At 43.8% G+C, this 23606-nt stretch overlaps 1 protein-coding gene across 4 annotated transcripts in view; it reads right to left on the bottom strand.

The window, feature by feature from the left end:
• Eif4enif1 (eukaryotic translation initiation factor 4E nuclear import factor 1) overlaps nt 1-23606 on the bottom strand; it is a 61906-nt gene that overhangs the window by 12479 nt on the left and 25821 nt on the right. For all 4 annotated transcript variants that reach the window (XM_042666291.1, XM_042666290.1, XM_042666292.1 and 1 more), the window contains 6 exons: nt 21793-22079; nt 21265-21466; nt 18870-19045; nt 5885-6020; nt 5519-5698; nt 4146-4378 (listed from right to left, as the gene is read on the bottom strand). In XM_042666291.1, coding sequence (XP_042522225.1) covers nt 4146-4378; nt 5519-5698; nt 5885-6020; nt 18870-19045; nt 21265-21466; nt 21793-22079 — 1214 coding nt within the window. The remainder of the gene's footprint in view (nt 1-4145; nt 4379-5518; nt 5699-5884; nt 6021-18869; nt 19046-21264; nt 21467-21792; nt 22080-23606) is intronic.

The raw sequence follows: 23606 nt of genomic DNA, 5'->3' as shown, positions 1-23606 counted from the left end.
GAAAGGCTTGTCCACATGTACATTCAGAATCCTCACTGAAACTGCCCCAGTGCTAACTCTAGTTCATTTCATTGCAACACCATGACCAAAATATGGACACAGAATATGGTGAAACTGAGGAGCCCTTATTTAGTAAGAAACCACCAGTAAGACCATTTAGTAATTTATAGACCTCAATTTTTGATGCACCTCTGGCTGTTTGTTATCTCTAACAAAGAGTTATCTCTAACAAGAATTACTAGCCAAATATAATATTTTAAAAAGCAAAGGGATGAAAGTGTGGTTCAGTGATATAGTGCTTGCAGAGCAACTGCAAAGCTCTATCCTCAAAAAATATAACAAAGCAGGTATGGTGGCTTATGGCTATAATGCTAGCTACTCAGGAGGGATAGGTAGGCAGGTTGTGGTTCTAGACCAGTTGAAGTAAAAAAGGCTGGTGAGTCACCCCACTTTCCCCTCCATTCTGTTGTGGTGCATGCTTGTTACCCATTTACACAGGAATCATAAAAAGGGCCGAGGCCAACATGGGTAAACCCTAAATCCCAAAAATAACGAAAGCAAAACAGACTAGGGACTTGGCTCAAGTGGTAAAACATTTGCTTAATGAGCACAAGGCCCTAGTACCAATCAAAAATGTGAACACTAATAAAAGGCAGATGTGGTAGCATGCACTTGTGGGAGTCTAAGGCAGGGAGATTAGGAGTTTGAGGTCAGCTTGAGCTACACAGCAGGACCTATCTCAAAAAAAAAAAAAGTCTGGGTCTGGGCATCAGTGGCTCACGCCTGTAATCCTAACTACTTGGGGACTGAGATCTGAGAATCGCAGTTCAAAGCCAGCCCAAGCAGTAAAGTCCATGAGACTCTTATCTCCAATAAACCACCAGAAAATTGGAAATGGAGCTGTGGCTCAAGGGGTAGAGTGCTAGCCTTGAGCTGAAGAGCTGAGGGACAGCGTCCAAGCCCAGAGTTCAAGACCACAACCAACCAAAAAAAAAAAAAAAGGGGGGGGGGGGGGATACAGCTCAGAATGCTTGCCTTAGCACCACACAAAAATCAGAAACATGCCGGTGTTGGTGGCTCATGCCTGTAATCCTAGCTACTCAGAGAGCTGAGATCTGAGGATTGCAATTTAAGACTCTTTCTCCACTTAACCACCAGAAAAGCAGCAGTAGTGCTGTTCCTCAAAGTGGTCAAGCGCTAGCCTTGAGTGGAAAAAGCTCAGGGATAGCACCTAGGCCCTGAGTTCAAGCCCCACAACCAACCAAAACAAAAACAAAAAAACCCACCAAAATCAGTAACAGACTAAGGAGGCTGGAGGATTGGTTCAAGTGGTAGAATGCCAGCCTTAAGTGAAAAAGCTAAAGGACAGCACACATGCCCTGAGTTCAAATTCCACTACTGGCACACACACACACACAAATTATACATATTGCTATTCACAGTGTAGATACCTTCAGCTTCTAGACAAGGAAGTAGGAGGCAAAACCCAACTGGTAAATAGCAACTAAGTAAATGACTTAACTAGGTGAGTGTGTTTTCCCTATTCCTATCTGCCCTTGCTTTTGCATCACTATTTTTTTGTTGTTGTTGGTCATGGAGCCTGGGCGCTGTCCCTCAGCTCTTCAGCTCAAGGCAAGCGCTCTACCACTTGAGCCACAGCGCCACTTCGGTTTTCTAGTGGTTTACTGGAGATAAGTCTCACGGACTTTCCTTCCCCGGGCTGGCTTTGAACTGTGATTCTCAGATCTCAGCCTCCTCAGTAGCTAGGATTACAGGCGAGAGCCACCAGTGCCTGGCTTTTGCATCACTTCGTATCAAGGGCACACGGGCAGCCATGTTAACACAGAAGCCATGGTTGAAAACTGCTTTGCTGAACAGTTTTATGACATACAGTAAGCATATGCAGTCACCCTGTAACCTACCTTTAGGCCTAAAAGTTAAAATATATAACTCCTCTAGTAAATGAATACAATGCAACTGCCTTGCAAAAAAGTCCATCTTTGCTTATCTAGTAATTTATATGATGATTATCAACCGTCTAGTCAAGAAAGCAGCAGGCTGGTCAGGTGCCAGGGGCTCATGCTTGTAATCTTACCTATTCAGGAGGCTGAGAATTGCCGTTCAAGGGCAGCTTGGAAAGACAAATCCAAGATTTTTGTCTCTAACCAGCAAAAAGCTGGAAGTGGGGCTGGGAAGGTGGCTCAGTGGTAGAGCGCTTGCCTTGCATGCCTGAGGCCCTGGGTTTGATTCCTCAGCACCACATAAGCAAAAAGAAAAAAGCCGGAAGTGGCGCTGTGGCTCAAGTGGTAGAGCGCTAGCCTTGAGCTGAAGAGCTAAGGGACAGCGCCCAGGCCCAGAGTTCAGGCCCCATGACCCGAACACTCTCCCCCCCCCCCCCAAAAAAAAGCTGGAAGTGGAGATGTGGCCAACGTGGTAGAGCACTAGCCTCAAATGAAAAAGCTAAGCAAGAATGCAAGGTCCTGAGTTTAAGCCCCAGTACTGTCATACTCCTTCCCCCAAGGAGTGAAAAGGATAAAAAGATTCTAAGTTGTATAAATATTCTAAGTTGTGTTAACTTCAGAAGCTTTTTTTGCTTAATGCTGGGGATGGAACTCCAGTGCCTCATAAATGCTAGGCAAGTGCTCTACACCATGAGCTTCATTCTCATTCCAGCTTTATACCTTTTTTTTTTTGTTGGTTGTGGGGCTTGAACTCAGCTTGGGCGCTGTCCCTGCGCTTGAGCCACAGAGCCACTTCCGGTTTTTGAGTGGTTTATTGGAGATAAGAGTCTCAAGGACTTTCTTGCCTGGGCTGGCTTTGAACTGCGATCCTCAGATCTCAGCCTCCTGAGCAGCTAGGATTACAGACATGAGCAACCGGTGCCCGGCATATACTTTTTTTTAAAAGCAGTGATTTAATAAAGTTATCCATAGCTGGGTGCCTGTGGCTCATGTCTGTAATCCTAGCTACTTAGGAAGCTGAGATCTGAGGATCTCGGTTCAAAGCCAGCCCAGGCAAGAAAAGTCCCTGAGACTCTTATCTCCAATTTACCACCTGAAAACTGGAAGTGGCACTCTGGCTCAAGTGGTAGAGGGCTAGCCATGAGCTGAGTTCAGGGACGGTGCTCAGGCCCAGAGTTCGAGGCCCATGACCAAAAAAAAATTAAAAATTAAAAAATCCATGAATTGCATAAGGTTCAGTCTTTTGACTGTCACTCATCATACTTTTAGATGAAAATTTTGCAGATGGGAATCTGGTGAACAATTCTGCTTAGGTTAGCCTCAAACCATCGTCCCCTAGAGTTCAGTCTCCTGCGTAACTAGGATTAAAGGCACAAGCCGCACAAGCCACTGGTGCCTTTTAATAAGTCTTGCTTTTGATATTAACAGTTGTTACCAAACAAATTGTAACAAATAGTTAACATAAAAACATCAAGGGCCAAAAAACTGCTACTCTGGGCTGGGAAGGTGGCTCAGTGGTAAGGAGTTGCTTGCCTTACATGCATGAGGCTCTGGGTTCAATTCCTCAGAACCACATAAGCAGAAGAAAAAAAAAAAGCCGGAAGTGGTGCTGTGTGTGGCTCAAGTGGTAGAGTGCTAGCCTTGAACTGAAGAGCTGAGGGACAGCGCCAACGCCCAGGATTCAGGCCCCACGACCAGCAAAACAAATAAACAAAAACTACAACTCTATAGAGAATTTTCAGCTGGGCACCAGTAGCTCATGCCTATAATCCTAGCTACTCAAGAGGCTGAGATCAGAGAATTGTGGTTCAAAGCCAGCCTGGGCAGACAAAAAAAAAATCCAAAACTTTCAACCTGCACAAAAATCTTATTTGTCCATCATGGGGCCTGGGCACTGTCCCTGAACTCTCTTCCTCAAGGCTAGTGCTCTACCACTTGGAGCCATAGTATCACTTTGGTTTTCTTATGGTTAACTGGAGCGGAGTCCCATGAACTTTCCTGCCTGGGCTGCCTTTGAACCATGACTCTCAGATCTCAGCCTCTTGAGGAGGTAGGATTTCAGGCATGAGCCACCAGTTCTTGGCTTTCAAAAGCCTTTAAAAAAAAATCCATTTACCGTGTGGTAGGTAAGGAAGTGAAATTGAAAGATGGGAAAGGAAAAATGGGTGTGTGCCAAATACTTACACTAACTTTGGGCTGAGTAGGCAAAGTCCCACTGGCCTTCATGGTGCTCACAAGCTTGTTGAATGCAGTCATGTCTCCATCTTTCTTCAGTGGTCGGCTGCTCGTTACAGCACTCAAGGTCTCTTCTAAATGCTCTGCCATGAAGGGTGTTGAATTGTTCACATGCTGGTCCACCTTCAGGCCCTTGAGTCCTGCTTCCACTTCTTCTACCGACAGCACAACACCTGAATGTGCTGAAAAGTCGACAAAGTCCTGGTTATACCCCACGAAGATTTGGCAGCAATTTTCTCTGGCTAGAAAAAATTACCCTATGTCTTTACCTGGTAAAGACAATTGATTTTATAATTGAAATAAGGCTTTTACAAATGGCTGACACTGAAAACAAACGAAACATTAACATGATAGTTGCTTCAGTAGGAAGGCTGTAATTTTGTATGTACAGAGAGATGCTATAAACTGGACCTATTTTTGTGGGGGGAGTACTGGGGTTTCCACTTGGCCTTTTGCATGCTATACAGGTACTTTATTGCTAAGCTACGTCTGCAACCCCTTTTAGAATAGGGTATCAATTTTTGCCTGAGTTGGCCTACACTGTGATCCTCCTTATCTCTATTCTCAGAGTAGTTCAGATTATAGGCAAGAGCAGTTAGCGTCTAACAGGTAACCAAAACTATGAGGTATTAGGCTTTAAAAGTTGACAAGATGGGGTGGCTCACACCCTTAATCCTAGCTACTCAGGAGGCTGAGATCTGAGGATCAAGGTCCACAGCCAGCCCACACAGGAAAGTCTGTGAGACTCTTATCTCCAATTAACCACCAGAAAACGTGGCTCAAGTGTAGCGTGCTCACCTTGAGCTGAAGAGCTCAGGGTCAGTGCCCAGGCCCAGAGTTCAAGCCCCATGACTGACCGGGAAAAAAAAAAATGTTGACAAGATCATGCTATGTATCTTGCAAAAATGTCTTATGAGTCCTCTGAAGAACTGTTAGACACAGGAATCCAAAAAGCCAACATCAACAAGACCTACATATTGTGATTGTTAGAGCACTGAGTTGTTATTTTGATGGTTTAATAGCTAAACAGGAGCACGGGTAGGCTAACCAGTGGCTTACCAGAAGAGTGCCTGCCTAGCAAGTGTGGGGCCCTCGGTTCAAAAAGAACATGGCACGTTGGGGCCAAGTTGTGAGGAATTTGCAAGTTATACATAGGAAGGCGAAAGCACTGACTGTGGTATTACAATTAGGCCAAAGGCAGTATGATGAGGGAAAAGCTCTGTTCATGGGACACTACCCATTGGCTACCAGGTTCTCAAAAAGAGGCAGTGAAAAAATTAGTCTTTCTCTTCAGATATCGAAAGCATTCTTAATACACTTACAGCTCTCTCTAAGTTTTTCTTTATTTGCAGAAAGGCTGGAAAGAAGAGGTTTTAAATCCACTTTAGCTTTCTGTAGCATTTCCAAAATGTCCACTTTATTTTCAGCATGGTCTTCCAATGGTATAGGAGCAAAGTAATTCCCCGAGTTCTGTCCAGGAGAGAGGATGGCTTGCTCCAGTCCTGACATCGTAAACACAATATGCACAATGGATCCCAATTAACGCAAAAACTCATCTTTTATAATTCTGAGAGGACACAAACTGAAAGTTTCTCAATCTAAATGTACTCATGCTTATGGATACAAGACTGACAAAGGCAGAGAAAGCTCAATTCTCCATTCAAAGGAAGAGTTGGAAGCCATTTTACCTGCAAGTCTTTCCAGTTCTTCATGTGGTGTTGACCCGAGGCTGCTAGATCTGCTTCCAGACTGGCTTGGGTTAGAGAACCATCTACTGAATCGACTGGCAGAGACGGATCCTTCTCCCAAAACATCTTCTATCATCTAAAGAGAAAGACAGGAGCTAAGATGAAAGGTTCTATGCAAAACAGGATAAAGTTCAAATTTTAAGAGTGTTATTTTGAAGTGTTTTACTGCCAGGCTGATAAGCAACAAGACATGAACTATGAGAAAGTGATCAAAGAAAACCCGAGGTTTATACTTGGTGCTCTCAAAACAAGTAACATAGGGAATTCATCCTGACTTTAGTAGCCAAGGCTTAAGAAAAAAAAAAAAAAAAAGCAGGGCTGGGAAGGTGACTCAGTGGCAGAGCAATTGCCTTGCATGCATGAGGCCCTGGGTTCGATTCAAAAGCCGGAAGTGGTACTATGGCTCAAGTGGTAGAGCGCTAGCCTTTGAAGGACAGCACCCAGGCCCAGAGTTCAGGCCCCACAACCGGACTCCCACCCCCCCACAAAAAAAAAACAAAAAACAGAGGTCATAAAGATGCTAATTCTGGGGCTAGGAAGGTGGCTCAGTGGTAGAATGTTTGCCTTGCTGCATGCATGAGGCCCTGGGTTCAATTCCTTAGTACCACATAAACAGAAAAAGTCAGAAGTGGCACTGTGGCTCAAGTGGTAGAGCGCTAGCCTTGAGTTAAGAGCTAAGGGACAGCATCCAGGCCCAACAACAACAACAACAAAGATACTAATTCTGGAAGTGAAGGTATGCATTGCTTTGAGTGAAAAAGCCAAGTGAGAACACAAGGCCCTAAGTTCAAGCCTCAGTACCAGTCCAAAATAAAAAAGAAAGTCGTAATTCTATCTCGTATGGTGTTAGACACCATAATTCTAGCACTTGGGAGGGTGAGGCAGAAGATCAAGAATTCAAGGCCTTCCTGGGTGGCATGGCAAAACTCTGTCTCTGTAAACAAAACCAACCTCCCCACCTCAAAAGATCATAATTCAGCATGGCGCTGGTGGCTCATATCTGTAATCCTACTCAGGAGGCTGAGATCTGAGGATCATGGTTCCAAGCCAGCTGGGGCAGGAAAGTTTGTAAGGGTTCTACTGTTTGAACTCAGGGCCTTGCACTTGGCTTAGCTTGTTTGCTCACAGCTGGCACTCTACTATTTGAGCCACACCCCTAGCCTTGCTTTCTGCTGGTTATTTTGAAGCTGGAGACTTGTGGACTTTTCTGCCCAAACGACGATTATTTGGATTTCACCTTCTTAGGTAGGATTCCGGACTGAGCCACAGGCATTTGGGTGGCTAAACCTTTTTTTTTTTTTTTTTAAAACAAAGTAGATTTAGATACTCAAAAAACAAAAAACAACAACAACAACAAAAACCCATGGAAAGATGGCGACAGGGCAGTAGGGAAACGCCATAGCTCTCTCCAACCAAAAAGAGAGTTCGAGTTCCAACGCTTAATCTCCCCAAGAGACCGACAACAACAAAAGACGAACACTCAGAGAAAAACCAGAGGTGGAAAATAACAAAAAAAGAAAGAGAGGAAAAGAAGAAATTCAGAACAGAGAAGAGCGAAGACCCCTCCCCCAACCTTTACTGGCCGCGCAGCAGTGCGCCAAGCCACCGGCCAGCCGGCCCGGCCGGGGCTACCGGAGCCACAGAGTCACAGGGGGCTGCTTGCAGATCACCAGGTACCGGATTGCAGAACAGCGGATCGCCAGGAACAGAGAAACCTACCAGCCGGGAGTCTCCACGAGGATCCCACCCCCACCCCTCACTCTCCACCAGAGCGGAGAGGCTCCATCCCGCCAAAGCCGCCCGGCACCAGCAGCGCGACGAAGGGACCTGCCCGCAGACCACCCGCCCAATCGCGATCCCAACGACCAGGCAGGGGCCACCCAACCCAGCCCGCAACCACCCCAACTGAACTCGGATTGCAACAACAACTGACGACCTACTGGGTGAGTACCCCACAGGGGACAGTGAATCCATCAAGGGAGACCAGAGCTGGAGGGAATCCCCAGACCATGAACCTAGACTCCCTACCCCAACACCTGGACCACAGGACCCACTAAAACTGGGAACTGTTCGAGAGCTCCACCAGCCGGTGGAGCACACTCTGCTGGCCAGGCCAGAGCAAGAGCGCCCCTGGAAGGGAGCTTAATGCCCAAGCCAGGAACAGCGCCCCTGGGTCAAGACTACCAACAGTAGAAGAAATTTGAACTGTGTCCTCCAGGCTGCATAACCTAGGTGGTATACACATTAGCACAGGCCTAACGAGCGTGCTCCAGGCTGGGGCCGGAACCAGGCCCGGGGACCGGCGCCTGAACAAAGCAAAAAGGGTCAGAAGTGGGGCTGTGGCTCAAATGGTAGGGTGCCAGCCTTGAGCTGAAGAGCTGAGGGACAGCACCCAAACCTAGAGTTCAAGCCCACAACCAGCCCAAAACAAACAAACAAAAACAAATCAGGAGCCCATAGCAGACTCCAGTATTTGGGAGAGTGCATCCAGAGCATCTGATCTTCCCAAGAGCACCCGCAGGAGCAAACACAAGCAGTCTAGGCTGCTCAACCCTTCCAAAGGCGGGAATTGCCAGCAATCTACAGCAGAGAGCTGAGAATCCTAAGTAAGTCAGAATAGCAGCTGGAAATAGGCTCCCAACAGAATCCAGATCAGGCACAGACTCTCTCTACCAATACAGAATCAGCAACCAAACAAAGACAGACACACCAAAACAAGATTGAAGAGCAGTCTCCTGAACCCCCATGCGAAAATCACAGAGAAAAATCACAAGGTTTACCACTACCCAGGACAGCAAGCTCACCTCAAAAGCCAGCAGCCACGCAGGGGAGAGCCCCAGTGGGAGCAAAGCAGGAATGGAAGACAAAAACTACATCCAAGGGTTGCTGGAGGCAATGACTCAAGAAATAAAGCGAGAAATGGATCAGAAATTGAAAGAGCACAAGGATGAACTATCAAAAGATATACAGGATATCAAACAAAAGTTGGATGCAAAAATAGAAGCTGCACAAACCTCAGTAAGAAGTGAGATAAACGCCAAATTAGAGGTAATGCATAATGATCTCACCTCATTGAGAGGTGAGATCAGTACTCTGAGAACCAACATTGAATCCATAAAGGGATCCATTTCCACCATGCAAACCACAATAGAAGCCACGGTCAACAGAGTGAATGAAATGGAAGGTAGAGTGTCAGATACAGAAGACAGAATACACCAACTGGACCAAAAAGTGACAGATATGGAAAAATCACTCAAATTAAACCAAAGGGAAATTCAAGAGCAAGCAGATAATGCTAAAAAATTTAACCTTCGCATAATCGGAGTGGACGAAGGTGAGGAATTCCAGAGCAAGGGAATGCAACACCTATTTAACAAGATAGTCAATGAAAATTTTCCCCACCTCAAAAACGACCATCTTAACTACATCACAAAAGCTTATCGAACACCCAACAAGCAAGATCCCAGGAGAAACACTTCTAGACACATTATAGTAACAATGATGGATCTGAATAACAAGGAAACAATCCTGCATGCAGCAAAAATGAAGAAGGAGCTATACTCCAACGGGAAAAAAATTAGAATCACTGCAGATCTCTCCACACAAACAATGAATGCAAGAAAAGCCTGAGAAAGCACCATACGAGCCCTGAGAGCCAATAACTGCCAACCCAGACTGATATACCCGGCAAAGCTAGCATTCACATTCGATGGAGAACTGAAAACTTTTAATAGCAAAGAAAAACTAAATGAATACATAAACATTAAGCCGGCATTACAAAGAATTCTAAGAGGGGGGACACAACCTGAAGAAAGCAACCAGGAACTGGGACCTGCCCCAAACAGGCATTACTCAAAGTCTAATTGAGCAAGCACAGGAGGAAAGGAAAGAAGAAAAACTTAGGAAAATGGAATGGCAGGGACAACAATGCATCTCTCTATACTTTCTCTTAATATAAATGGGCTGAATTCGCCAATTAAAAGAAAACGAACTGAGGACTGGATCAGAAAACAAGACCCATCCATCTGTTGCCTTCAGGAGACCCACCTCTCAGCCAAACATACAAACAAACTCAGAGTGAAGGGGTGGAAAAGGATCTACCAATCAAATTCCCCCAATAAGAAAGCAGGTGTAGCTATCCTGATATCTGACAAAATAAACTTTTCATTAAAATCAGTACAGAAAGACAAGGACGGACACTACATATTAATAAAAGGAACAATCCAAGAGGAGGATATAACCATCATCAACTTATATGCCCCAAATATCGGTGCACCCAGATATGTTAAACAAATGCTCTCAAACTTACAGAATAAAATAGATCCCAATACGATAATACTAGGAGACTTTAACACGCCACTCTCACCAAAGGACAGGTCTACCAACCAGAAGATTGGCAAAGAAGCTACCGAATTAAGTGAGGCCATACTTCAAGCGGAATTAACTGACATCTACCGAGTATTTCACCCTAAAACAACACAGTACACATTCTTCTCAGCAGCTCATGGAACTTTCTCCAAAATAGACCATATCATAGTTCATGCAAGGAACTTAAGCAAATACAAAGGGATCGACATAATCCCCTGTATCCTATCTGACCACAGTGGAATCAAGCTAGCTTTCAATAACAAAGCATACCGCAGAAATTTCTCTAATACATGGAAATTGAACAGCACACTCCTTAACAAGGCCTGGGTAACAGAAGAGATCAGAGAAGAAATAAAGCATTTCCTACAACTCAATGAAAATGAAAACACCTCACAAAGAAACTTGTGGGACACAGCAAAAGCAGTCCTGAGGGGCAAATTTATTGCCCTCAGTGCCCACACAAGAGAATGGAGACAGACCAAGTAAATAATCTCATGTTGCAACTAAAACAGCTAGAAAAACAAGAAAAAATGGGACCTAAAGCTACTAGACGAAGCCAGATAACCAAATTGAGAGCAGAGATTAACCAATTAGAAAATCAGAAAACCATAACCAAAATAAACCAAACAAAAAGCTGGTTCTTTGAAAAAATAAACAAAATTGATGGCCCGTTGGCAAGATTAATTAAAAAAAGAAGAGAGGAAACCCATATTAATAGGATTAGGGATGCCACGGGAAACATCACAACACGTACCCAAGATATCCAAACAATTCTAACAGACTACTTTCAAAAGCTATACTCTCTAAAGGAAGAAAATCTGGCGGAAATGGATGCATTTTTAGAGAAATACAAGTTACCCACACTGAGCAAAGAAGAAGTTAACCAATTAAATAAGCCAATATCCTATAATGAGATACAGGAAGCTATCAAAAGTCTTCCAACAAAAAAAAGCCCAGGACCAGATGGATTCACAGCAGAATTCTATAAGACCTTTAAAGAAGAACTAATACCCATACTCCTCAAGCTCTTCAGAGAAACAGAGAAGAAGGGAGCTATCCCAAACTCATTCTACGAAGCCAATATCACACTCATCCCCAAACCAGGCAAAGACCCAACCAAAAAGGAGAATTACAGGCCAATCTCCTTGATGAACACAGATGCAAAGATCCTTAACAAGATTCTAGCTAACAGAATCCAGAAACACATAAAAAAAATAATACACTATGATCAGGTAGGCTTCATCCCAGAGACACAGGGATGGTTTAACATACGTAAGTCAATAAATGTAATCCAGCATATCAACAGAGCCAAGGTCAAGAATCACATGATTATCGCCACAGATGCAGAAAAGGCCTTTGATAAAATTCAACATTCATTCATGCTAAAAGCTCTGGAGAAAATAGGAATAGAAGGAACATTTCTAAAAACAATAAAAGCCATTTATGACAGACCAATAGCCAATATTATACTTAATGGGGAAAAGCTACAACCAATCCTCCTAAAAACAGGAACAAGGCAAGGATGCCCACTGTCTCCACTCCTCTTCAACATAGTCCTAGAACCCTTAGCCAGGGCAATAAGGCAAGAAAAAGACATTAAAGGGATTCGCATAGGGAAAGAAGAAGTGAAACTATCCCTTTTTGCAGACGACATGATACTATACCTCCACGATCCCAAAAACTCCATCCCCAAACTTTTAGAAATCATAAGTCACTTCGGCAAAATAGCAGGATACAAAATAAACCCACAAAAATCAGTTGCCTTCCTATACACTGATAACGTACAGGAAGAGAGGGAAATAAAGGGAGCAACCCCATTCACAATAACCTCCCAAAAAATAAAATATTTAGGAATTAACCTAACCAAAGATGTAAAAGAACTATTTAATGAGAACTATAAAAAGTTAAAGAAAGAAATTGCAGAAGACACTAGGAAATGGAAAGACCTCCCATGCTCCTGGATAGGCCGACTTAATATAGTAAAGATGGTGATACTTCCAAAACTAATATACAAATTCAATGCAATTCCTATTAAAATCCCAATGACGTACATCACTGAAATACAGAAAACAGTCCAAAAATTTATATGGAACAACAAAAGACCTAGAATAGCCAAAACAATTCTAGGGGATAAAGACAATATGGGAGGGCTATCCATGCCGAACTTCAAACTCTACTACAGAGCTATAATCACAAAGACAGCATGGTACTGGCACAAAAACAGACCCGAAGACCAATGGAACAGAATAGAAGATCCAGATATAAATCCACAGGCCTACAGCCAGCTGATATTCGACAAAGGAGCCAAAGACATACAATGGAAGAAACACAGCCTCTTCAACCGCTGGTGCTGGGAAAACTGGGCAGCCACATGCAGAAAACTAAAAGTGGACCCCAGCCTATCACCATGCACCAACATCAACTCAAAATGGATTCAAGACCTTAACATTAAACCTGAATCTCTGAAACTACTGCAGGACAGAGTAGGAGAGACACTTGAACTAATAGGCACAGGAAGGAACTTCCTGAACAGAGTCCCAGGGTCACAACAAGTTGGAGAGAGACTCGACAAATGGGACTACCTTAAAATAAAAAGCTTCTGCACAGCTAAATCTATCACAACTAAGCTAGAAAGACAACCAACTAATTGGGAAAAAATATTTACCAGCAATATATCAGACAAGGGGTTAACATCCTGTATATACAGGGAACTCAAGAAACTAATCCCTCCCAAACCTAACAAACCAATTACTAAATGGGCAAGGGAACTAAAGAGGGACTTCTCAAATGAAGAAATAAAAATGGCAAAGAAACACATGAGGAAATGTTCATCATCCCTGGTGGTGAAGGAAATGCAAATAAAGACAACCCTGAGATACCACCTTACCCCAGTCAGAATGTCCCACATCCACAAATCAGCCAACGACAAATGCTGGAGGGGATGTGGAGAAAGAGGAACCCTATTACACTGCTGGTGGGAATGTACACTTATACAACCACTTTGGAAAGCAGTCTGGAGGGTCCTTAGAAAGCTAAAGATTGACCTCCCTTACGACCCAGTCATACCACTTCTAGGCATCTACCCTGAACAACAGGAACCAATATACAAGGACACGTGTACCTCCATGTTTATTGCAGCACTGTTCGCAATAGCTAGGATATGGAAACAACCTAGATGCCCCACCACAGATGAATGGATCCAAAAATTGTGGTATCTATACACAATGGAATATTATGCAGCCATTAGAAATGACAAAATAACGGCATTTGCAGGGAAATGGATGGAGCTAGAAGGAATCGTGTTGAGCGAGGTAAGCCAAGAACGAAGAGACAAACGGTACATGGTCTCCCTGATAAGTGGATGCTAAATCCAAAAGGTTAGGTGATACGACAAAACTAACAGGACTTAAGAAACAAAGAACTCCCGCTCATCTGGTTGAACCACTACTAAATATCCCCATGCTGCTGATCACAAACATGGTATATAACATGTGAACACTGTTATATATTACAGACTGTGGTAGACAATTTGCTCCAGGGAAGTTAGAATGAACTTGTGACTTTGAAATTATGTAATCATTTGATCACAATCAAAAAAAAAAGAACCTCGGGGAAGGGAGGGAGGGAGGGGATGGTAGGGGGAAAACAATGGAGGGGGTAACAATGTTCAAAAGGAAGTGTACTCATTACCTCACTCATGTAACTGTAACCCTCTGCATAGTAGCTTTACAATAAAATAAAATTTTAAAAATAAAAAAAAAAAAAACCATGAATTTTCAATTCTATAAATTCAGTTAAATATCCAAGTTGGTCTTTCTGCCTGACAGAAATAGTGACTTTGGGATACTTGAATTCTGAACCCAGTTTCCAGTCAATTATCAGATAGTGAAGGTTAAACTCACTTTTTTCAATCTGGAAGAATGTTTACACACATATATCTCCAAACTAAGTGACAAAATAATTCTCTCAAAAGTACTTTAAGACCCCTAATTTGTTAACTCTTTCTCGAACTGTTTTCAGAGAAACTATTCAGACAATTCTGATCACATTCCACTAGAATTCTGATTACATTCCACTTGTACTCAGAAGGCTGGCTTTCAAGTGAACTAATTTTGCACTAAAGTATCAAAGTATTATAAATGATGATTAACAATGGAAACATTGAGGAATATAACCAAACTACAACCACCTAGTGATAAACAGTAACCATACATAAAAGTTATTCAAAATGTTTCAGTATTAGAAAATATGAATTTTTTTGGGGGGGGTGGGGTCCGGTCGTGGGGCCTGAACTCTGGGCCTGGGCACTGTCCCTCAGCTCTTCAGCTCAAGGCTAGCGCTCTACCACTTGAGCCATAGCGTCACTTCCGGCTTTTTTCTTTTTGCTTATGTGGTGCTGAGGAATCGAACCCAGGGCCTCGAGCATGCAAGGCAAGCGCTCTACCGCTGAGCCACCTTCCCAGCCCCATAGAAAATATGAAATTTTTATCAGTAACAAAATGACTTTGCAGATTAACTTTTGTTCCTCTGGTGTTACAGCTTAGGAAAGAAGACAGAAGATATACACACACAAAAAAGAAAACAAACCACAAAAATGGATAGAAACCAAGTATCTGGACATTTTCTAAAGGTGGTTAAGTACTGAGAAAGTACCTTCCACACACACATACACATAAATTATCATTACTTACTGTAGTACTGCGTATTGATCTCAGGGCCTTAACTGCTCTACCACTTGGGTGACATCCCCAGCCCTTTGACTTTCAGATTGTTTTTCAGATAGTCTCTTCCACCTTTGCCTGCAAGCCTTTGGACTGTAAGCCTCCTATCTCTGCCTCCCAGGTAGCTGTGATTACAGGTGTGCACCACTATGCCTGGCTTGTTTTGGGGATAAGTTCATACAACTTTGTCCATAGCATAAGCCTTTTGTCTGTACTTCTAGGCTAAGATTACAGGCCTAGTCTACCATGCCATTTAGCTTAATTTTTATATTTTATTAAGCCACCATTTTTTTTTTTTTTATTTTGCTCCTGGGACTTGGGCACTGCTGTCCCTGAGCTTCTTTTGCTCAAGGCTAGCACTTTATACCACCTGGGCCACAGTGCCACTTCCTGTCTTTTCTGTTTATGTGGTACTAAAGAATGGAACCTAAGCCCAGTGCCAGTGGCTCACACCTGTAATCCTAGCTACTCAGGAGGCTGACAGCTGAAGATTGCGGTTCAAAGCCAGCCCAGGCAAGAAAAGTTCATGAGACTCATCTCCAATAAACCACTCAGAAAACCGGAAGTAGTGCTGTGGCTCAAGTGGTAGAGTGCTATGCTAGCCTTGAGCTGAAGAGCTGAGGGAGAGCGCACAGGCCCAGAGTTCAAGCCCTGTGACTGACAAAAAAAAAAAAAAGAATGGAACCCAGGGCTTCAGCATGTTAGGCAAGCCCTCTACCACTAAGCCACATTCCCAGTCCCTATTCATCTTAACCTCTGGCGAATAAAGCAGTTCAAGAGCAGAAACAAATTTGGTTTTATGCACATGCTGTGGAAATACTAATTTCAAGAAACCTAATGTATTATTTATTTTTATTATTTTGGGATTTTTGAGACAGGTTCTGGCTGTGGTCCAGGCCAGGCTTGTGCATACCATATAACACAGTAAACACTGCAGCTCTCAATCCTCTTGCCTCTTTCTCTTTTACTAGAGAGCAAGCTGGGACCTCTAACAGCAGACCCTTCCTCATATCTGCTGGTACAGGAAATGGGAGACCTAGACACACAAGGCCAACTGCTAGGTGAGTACATCCTCTGTGATGTCCTTATCAGCTACCAGCGGACTGAGGAACTGGCGGCAGTGCTGATATTCCTACCAGCCTTAGGAGACTTCTGTATTTTGAAGTGGTACTGAAGTTTAAACTCACTTGCTAGCCACACTCCATAACCACCTGAGTCCATGCCTCTAGCACTTTCATGCTTTAGTCATTTTTTAGGTAACATCTCAGGTTTTTTGCCCTGGGCTAGCTTTGGATCATGGTCCTCCTACCTAACCCATCTGTGCAACTGATAGTAATTCATCATACCTAACTTATCTGTTGAGAAAGGGATCTTAAAGGGGTCTTAAACTGTGATCCTCCAGATCTCTGCCTCTGAGTAGCTGGGATTAAAGACATGTTCCATCATGCCTGCCTTTATACCTCAAACCCTTCAACCTTTTGTAAGACTAGGGTTTAAACTCGAGTATCATGATTGCTAGGGAGGTTCTAGGACTGCTGCAAAAATGAAAAAGAACAATACCTAGAGAGAAGTTCGGAAAGTAGGAGTAAATGCTCAGAAAACACAGATGGACACTTGGTGTTGCTGTAACATCTATAGCATTTGTACTTTGTAACGATTGATACACTGCCCCTTGCCACAAAGAATGCAAAAAGTGTTTATTGCCCTAAAACTCACCTAATGCCCTGTACCTACCTTGTGCTGGCTTAGTCATTCAGGGTTGGGGAACAGGTCAGTTTTGTCTGGACATGTGGTAATCAAACAAGGCACAGCTGTAGTTAAGGAAAGGTCATTTAAGTTAAAGTGCATCAGTTACCAGTTTTTAAGGACTGGTAAACTCATGCAGTTAAGTATTGTAGATGGGACAGCCAGAACACAGAGAAACTTCTATGTACTTCCCAGTAAATACAGAGCCGATAATTATACTTCTCCAAAAGTTTGCTGAGGCTACACTAATACTAAATGGAGCTGGGGTGCTGGTGGCTCATGCCTGTTAAGTTACTCAGGAAGCTGAGATGTGAGGGGTGTATTCGAAGCGAGCCAGGGCAGGAAAATCTGTAGACTCTTATTCTACAATGAACCACCAGAAAACCCAAAGTAGACCTGTGGCTCAAAGTGACAGAGAGCTAGCCTTGAGCCAGAGAGCTCAGGGACAGCTCCCAGGCCTGGAGTTCAAGCCCCATGACCAACAAAATAAACAAACTGAAAAGACAGGATCAAGAAAAGGTATCAAGTGGGCTGGGAATATGGTTTAGTACTTGCCTAGCATGCATGAAGCCCTGGGTTCCATTCCTCAGCACCACATAACAGAAAGGCCAGAAGTGGTGCTATGGTTCAAGTGGTAGAGCTGCCAGCCTTGAGCAAAAGAAGCTCAGGGACAGCGCCCAGATCCTGAGTCAAAGCCCCAGGACTGGAAAAAGAAAAAAGAAAGTTTCTACCTTACAGGTCCACAAAGAACAGACAAGGAAGTAGAGGTGTGGCTCAAGTGGTAAAGCACCAGCCTTGAGGGAAAAAGCTAAGGGATAACATATAGACCCTGAGTTTAACCCCAGTACTGGCACAAACCAACCAACCAAAAAGGCCAGACAAAAGTTTAAAAGCAACAGTAAGAGAATCCAAGCTTCCTTTTCACTAAAGGTTTTTAGAACCACTATATCACAAAGGTACCACCTAACCAGGTAAATTCCCTATCAAAACAAAGGTTGCTCACACCTGTAATCCTAGCTACTAAAGAGGCTGAGATCTGAGGATCGAGGTTCAAAGCCAGCCTGGGCAAGAAAGCTCATGAGACTCTTATCTCCAATAAAACACCAGAAAACCAGAAGTGGCACTGTAGCTCAAGTGGTAGAGTGCTAGCCTTGAGCTGAAGAGCTAAGGGACAGAGTTTGAGGCCTGCCTAGACAACACAATGAGAAATTTAAAAATATTCAAAGTATTTGGGTCAAACTTACCCATGGGGCTGGTAATGTGGCTTAGTGGCAGAATGCTTGCCTAGTATGCATGAAGCCCTGAGTTTGATTCCTCAGTACCACATAAACAGAAAAGGCTGGAAGGGGTGCTGTGGCTCAAGTTTGTAGAATGCTAGTCTTGAGCAAAAGCAGCTCAGGGACAAAAGAAGTAAAATAAGCCCAAGGATTTGCAAAAACAAAAAAACTTAATCATAGGCTTGGATCATTTTAAAACTATTTAAAGGTTGCTTACTCTTCAAGCTCTTTTTTTTTTGTTGGTCGTGGGCCTGAACTCCCGGCCCAGACACTGCCCCTCAGCTCCTCAGCTCAAGGCTAGCGCTCTACCACTTGAGCTATAGTACCACTTCCAGCCTTTTCTGCTTATGTGGTGCTAAGGAATCAAACCCAGGGCCTCATGCATGCAAGGCAAGGCAAGCACTCTACCACTGAGCCACCTTCCCAGTCCCGGTTGCTTACTCTTTTAATTGTCCTTTTGTTTCTTAGACAGGTCTCACTGTGTAGCCCAAGCTAATCTTGAACTCTTTTTTTTTTTTGTCAGTCATGGGGCTTGAACTCTGGGCTTGGGCACTGTCCCTCAGCTCTTCAGCTCAAGGCTAGCGCTCTACCACTTTGAGCCTCAGTGTCACTTTTGGCTTTTTCTGTTTATATGGTGCTGAGGAATTAAACCCCGGGCCTCATGCATGCGAGGCAAGCACTCTACCACTGAGCCACCTTCCCAGCCCAGTTTTGAACTGTTGAACCTTTTGTCCCAGCCTTCCAAGTGCTGAGATCACAGATGTATGCCACCCTACCTAGCTTCCAATCACGTAAGTATGCTACTACACTCACCGAAGCCAAGCATGGCACCTTATCAAGGTTAAAGAACTCATTGAAGTCAAATTCTCCTGGGGCCTGCTCAGGCAGGACGGCATCCCGTGGTACTTCCTGATCAGTAGTGGGCTCCTGGGCCAGGATGACCTCCACCTCGTCCTCTTCAGCCACTCCTCCATTGCACTCGACTATGCCTGGAAGCAAAACCAGGATAGAAATGGTCTGATGAAACGAACCACTCCAGTATTTCTCTGTAGCTTTGACCAGCAGGACACATACAAAAAAGCCACAGATGACTTTCAAACAAACTACTGTGCAGGCACTGCACTTTCAACATAATACTAAAGCATTTACTGTTTTCTTTCTAGGAGCTAGAAGAGAGGGAAAAAAAAAGCCTTAGCCAGGCGCTGGTAGCTCATGCCTGTAATCCTAGCTACTCAGGAGGCTGAGATCTGAGGATCGTGGTTCAAAGCCAGCCCGGGCAGGAAAGTCCGTGAAACTCTTATCTCCAATAAACCACCAGAAAACTGGAAGTGGAGCTGTAGCTCAAGTGGTAGAGCGCTAGCCTTGAGCTGAAGAGCTAAGGGACAGCATTCAGATCCAGAGTTTAAGCCCCACAACTGAGAAAAAAAAGAACAAAACACTTTAATAACTATGGAAAATACATCGTAGGACAAGCATGGGGAATGTTCTATAAGGTTTGGTGACATAATTTGGCATTTGAGCCAGGTGCCGGTGGCTCACGCCTGTAATCCTAGCTACTTAGGAGGCTGAGATACGAGGATCATGGTTCAAAGCTAGCCCGGGCAGAAAAGTCCTTGAGACTCTTATCTCCAATAAACTACTAGAAAACCCGAAGTGGCACTGTAGCTCAAGCGGTAGAGCGCTCGCCTTGAGCTGAATAGTGCAGGGACAGCGCCCAAGCCCAGAGTTCAAGCCCCATGACCGACCAAAAAAAAAAAAAAAAATTGGCACTTGATGGTACACGGTAGATAGACATATGTACTACCCTGTGGCCTATCTGCATGTATGGATAGTTTTGTATGGCCTGTGAATGACTTTATAAATACCTAAATGCCTCTCTGCAAAAAGGCTTTCTACCCCTGCAATAGGAAAAGGACTTTGGTCCCCTTTTAAGTACCTGAAGTACTTATGGACTGTGTATAGTATGTTCTTTTTCTAATAGGAAATCCTTTTCTCCCCCTGGTCCTGGGATTTGAACTCAGGACCTGAACTCTGTGCTTCAGTTTTTGTGTTCAAAGCTAGGGCTCTAACATTTGAGCCACAGCTCTACTTAGGGCTTTTCTCATAGTTACCTGGACATAAAGTATCTCCTGGGCTTTCCTGCCTGGGCTGGTTTTGAACCACAATCCTCAGATCTCAGCCTCAGATCTGAGCCACCAGTTCCTGGCTGGGTCTTACCTATTTCTCCATGCCTAGAACACTATCCTCCTATTTTATGTTTCTCACCATAGCAGAATGGGAGATGCAGACCACCATACCCAGCTTCCACACTGAGAAGGAATCTCAAAAACTTTTTTTCCTGCAGTTCCCTAGAACCAAAATCCTTTTCATTCCAGTCGCCTGTGTAGCCAGAGTGACAGGTATACATCATCTTGTTGAGATGGGATCTTGTGAACTCAAGGGCTGGCCTTGAATTGCAATCCTTCCAATTTTAGCCTCTGTAGTAGCTAGGATTATAGGTGTGAACTACTGCACCCAGCTTGGTTTGAGAACTGGTCTGGGATGATCTGTGAAGGTAGGCTTTGAGCCCTAAGTGAGCTGTTCAGCTTCCAGGTTTATTGGCTTTTTTTTTTTTTTTTTGGTTGGTCATGGGGCTTGAATCTAGGCCTGGTGTGGTCCCTGAGCTCTTCAAGCTCAAGGCTAGTGCTCTACCACTTGAGCCACAGCACCACTCCTGGTTTTCTGAGTGGTTAATTAGAGAAGTCTCACAGACTTACCTGAGAAGGCTGGCTTTGAACCTCGATCCTCAGATCTCAGCCTCCTGAGTAGCTAGGATTACAGGCATGAGCCACCGGCATCCGCCTTTATTGGCTTTCTCACTGACAGGTAAGCCACTTACCCCACTATGAAATGGACATCAAAGTATCTACACTGCATGTAGAAACAACATAACACTGTGTCTATTATGTACTTGTTCAAAAAACGAAAGCCCTCTTTATTTTTACGTGTCTCACCCGAGGAACCCTTTCATAGGTATAGTGTCGTCATGGGGTAGGTGACACTTCTAAACCAAGGAAATAGTATCAAGGTACACTTAGTGAATTCTTACTTAGGAAGGCATTTCAAGATCAAGCTGTTAATGCTAAAGTATGAAGACAAAGCCAATGACAACCCTACCTCATTTTATATACAACAGTGAACTACCCTCCCAAACAAGGTTTGTTCTGACCTTCCTTCACAGAGGCTGTCCGTCGCCTTGTTCTTTTTCTGCCTTTGTGATCTTCTTCTAGTATCTTATCATCAAAGCCAGTCAGCTCAATGGTTTCAGATTGACTTGTGGGTCCGGCCGAGAACCATTCTGGTTCTTCTTCAGTATATGAATCATTTCTTCTCCGCTCCCCAAAGATACGCTTACTATCCCCAAACTCTCTCTGAAAAAGCACAAAATATCAACATTCTTAGTCAAAGCATTTGTATATTAATCAAGCTAAGAATGAAGTAGTGCTGGAGAGAAAAATGAAGAAATAATTTACAGATACGAAGCACACCATCTTTTCCCTCTGCCCACCCAGATCTACTTCTAGTCTAGTTCAGAGCACACACTGCCTTCATCCAGGTTCTCAGACAATGCAGTGCCGGGGAGGAAGCTAACATGGTGCTTGCCTAGCATGGATGCGGCAAAAACCACCAACCCATCCAGTATAAATGACCTATCAAGTCCCCAAGCACGAGACACCAAAGAGTCCAGAAGACAAACCCTGAAACGCTTGTCCTTATAGTCCCTCTCTCGGTCTCGGTCTCTCAAATCACGCAGGTCCTTGTCACTGAGACGGTGGTCCTTCTCAAAGGTCCGGGCAGAGATTATCCTCCCACTGCCAATCCTTCGCCCGCCGAGCAGGCGAAGCCCATCACTGTCTTTCTCCAGCGGACTTCCTGAGCGTCGGGAGCTAACAGCAGCGGTCACGTGGCAGCCCCCGCCAAAGCTTCGTCTCTGTGGGCTGAGAACAACATCCAAGTCATCTTCTTTCACACGCTCTCGTGGATCTGAAAAGACGCCGGAGAGAAGTTAAGCAAACCCCAAGGATGACTTTTCTTCTCTAGGCTGTACATCCATGGCTTGTAAGAGGAGGAGGATTGGAAAACTCATCAGTACAACTGAGCTTATTAACAGATTTAGAGTAACATGTATATGACATTGAAGACTGCCATTTTCTACTTGTTTTTCTCTCTGGCATAATAAACATATTTCACAATAAATGATTTTTTTTTTTGTCATTAGCCTCCTCAATGCCTTAAGAGTTTATCTGCATAAAACTTTAGCAGAGGGGCTGGGAAGATGGCTCGGTGGTAGAGCGCTTGCCTTGCATGCATGAGGCCCTGGGTTCGATTCCTCAGCACCACATAAAAAGAAAAAAGCCGGAAGTAGTGCTGTGGCTCAAGTGGTAGAGTGCTAGCCTTAAGCTGAAGAGCTGAGGGACAGCACCTAGGCCCAGAGTTCAGGCCCCACGACCAGACCCCCCCCCCCCAAAAAAAAAAACAAAAAAAACTTTAGCAGAGTGGCTGGGAAGGTAGCTCAGTGATAGAGTGCTTGCCTTGCATGCATGAGGCCCTGGGTTCGATTCCTCAGCACCACATAAGCAGAAAAAGCCAGAAGTAGGGCTGAGGCTCAAGTGGTAGAGTGCTAGCCTTCAGCTGAAGAGCTGAGGGACAGCGCCCAGGCCCAGAGTTCAGGCCCCACGACCGACAAAATAACAAAACAAAAAAAAACAATAAAACTTTAGCAGATATTTTTCCACTAATAAACTATGTGTATTTGAAATAACATCTTAAAGAGTTAAAGTGGCTCTTCAATTAACAGCATCAAACAGATGGATATTCTATATACACAAAAATGAACTTTACACTTGGTTACACAAATCAACTCAAACATATTACACACTTAAATTTAAAACCTGAAACTCTAAAATTTAAATAAGATATAAACAGAAATCTTTGTGGCAATAGGTTAGGCAAAGTTTTTATGAGCATGATAATGAAAGTATGATTCATTTTAAAAATATGAATAAATGGCACTTGATCAAAACTTTAAAAAAAGTCTGTTCCTCAAAAGACATTATTTTAAAAAATGCAAAGACAAGCCCCAGACTGGGAGAAAATATTTCAAAATATATTCTTTATAAAGTATTTGTATTCAGAGCATAAAAACTTAAAAATTCAGCAATAAAAAACAATCCAGTCCAGTGCCAGAGGCTTATGCCTGTAATCCTAGCTACTCAGAGGCTGAAATCTGAAGCTAATGGTTTGAAGCCAGACCAGGCAAGCTAAGTCTGTGAAGCTCTTATCTCCAATTAACTACCAAAAAGTCTGTCTCAAGTGGTAGAGAGCTAGCCTTGAGCACAAAACCTCAGGGACAGTGCCCAGGCTATACCTCCAGGACTGGTACAAAATAATTAAATAAATAAAACACCATGTTGACAAATGTGCTGGCCATGCTAAAGTGTGCCTGTAATCGCAGCACTCAAGAAGTCTGAAGCAGAAGAGGAGAGCTAAGGAAGGAGGATCCCAACTTCC

Source organism: Dipodomys spectabilis, unplaced genomic scaffold (assembly GCF_019054845.1).
Source record: "Dipodomys spectabilis isolate Male_0828 unplaced genomic scaffold, ASM1905484v1 ptg000363l, whole genome shotgun sequence".
Lineage (NCBI taxonomy): Eukaryota > Metazoa > Chordata > Mammalia > Rodentia > Heteromyidae > Dipodomys > Dipodomys spectabilis.
This window is presented reverse-complemented; position numbering and strand designations above follow the sequence as displayed.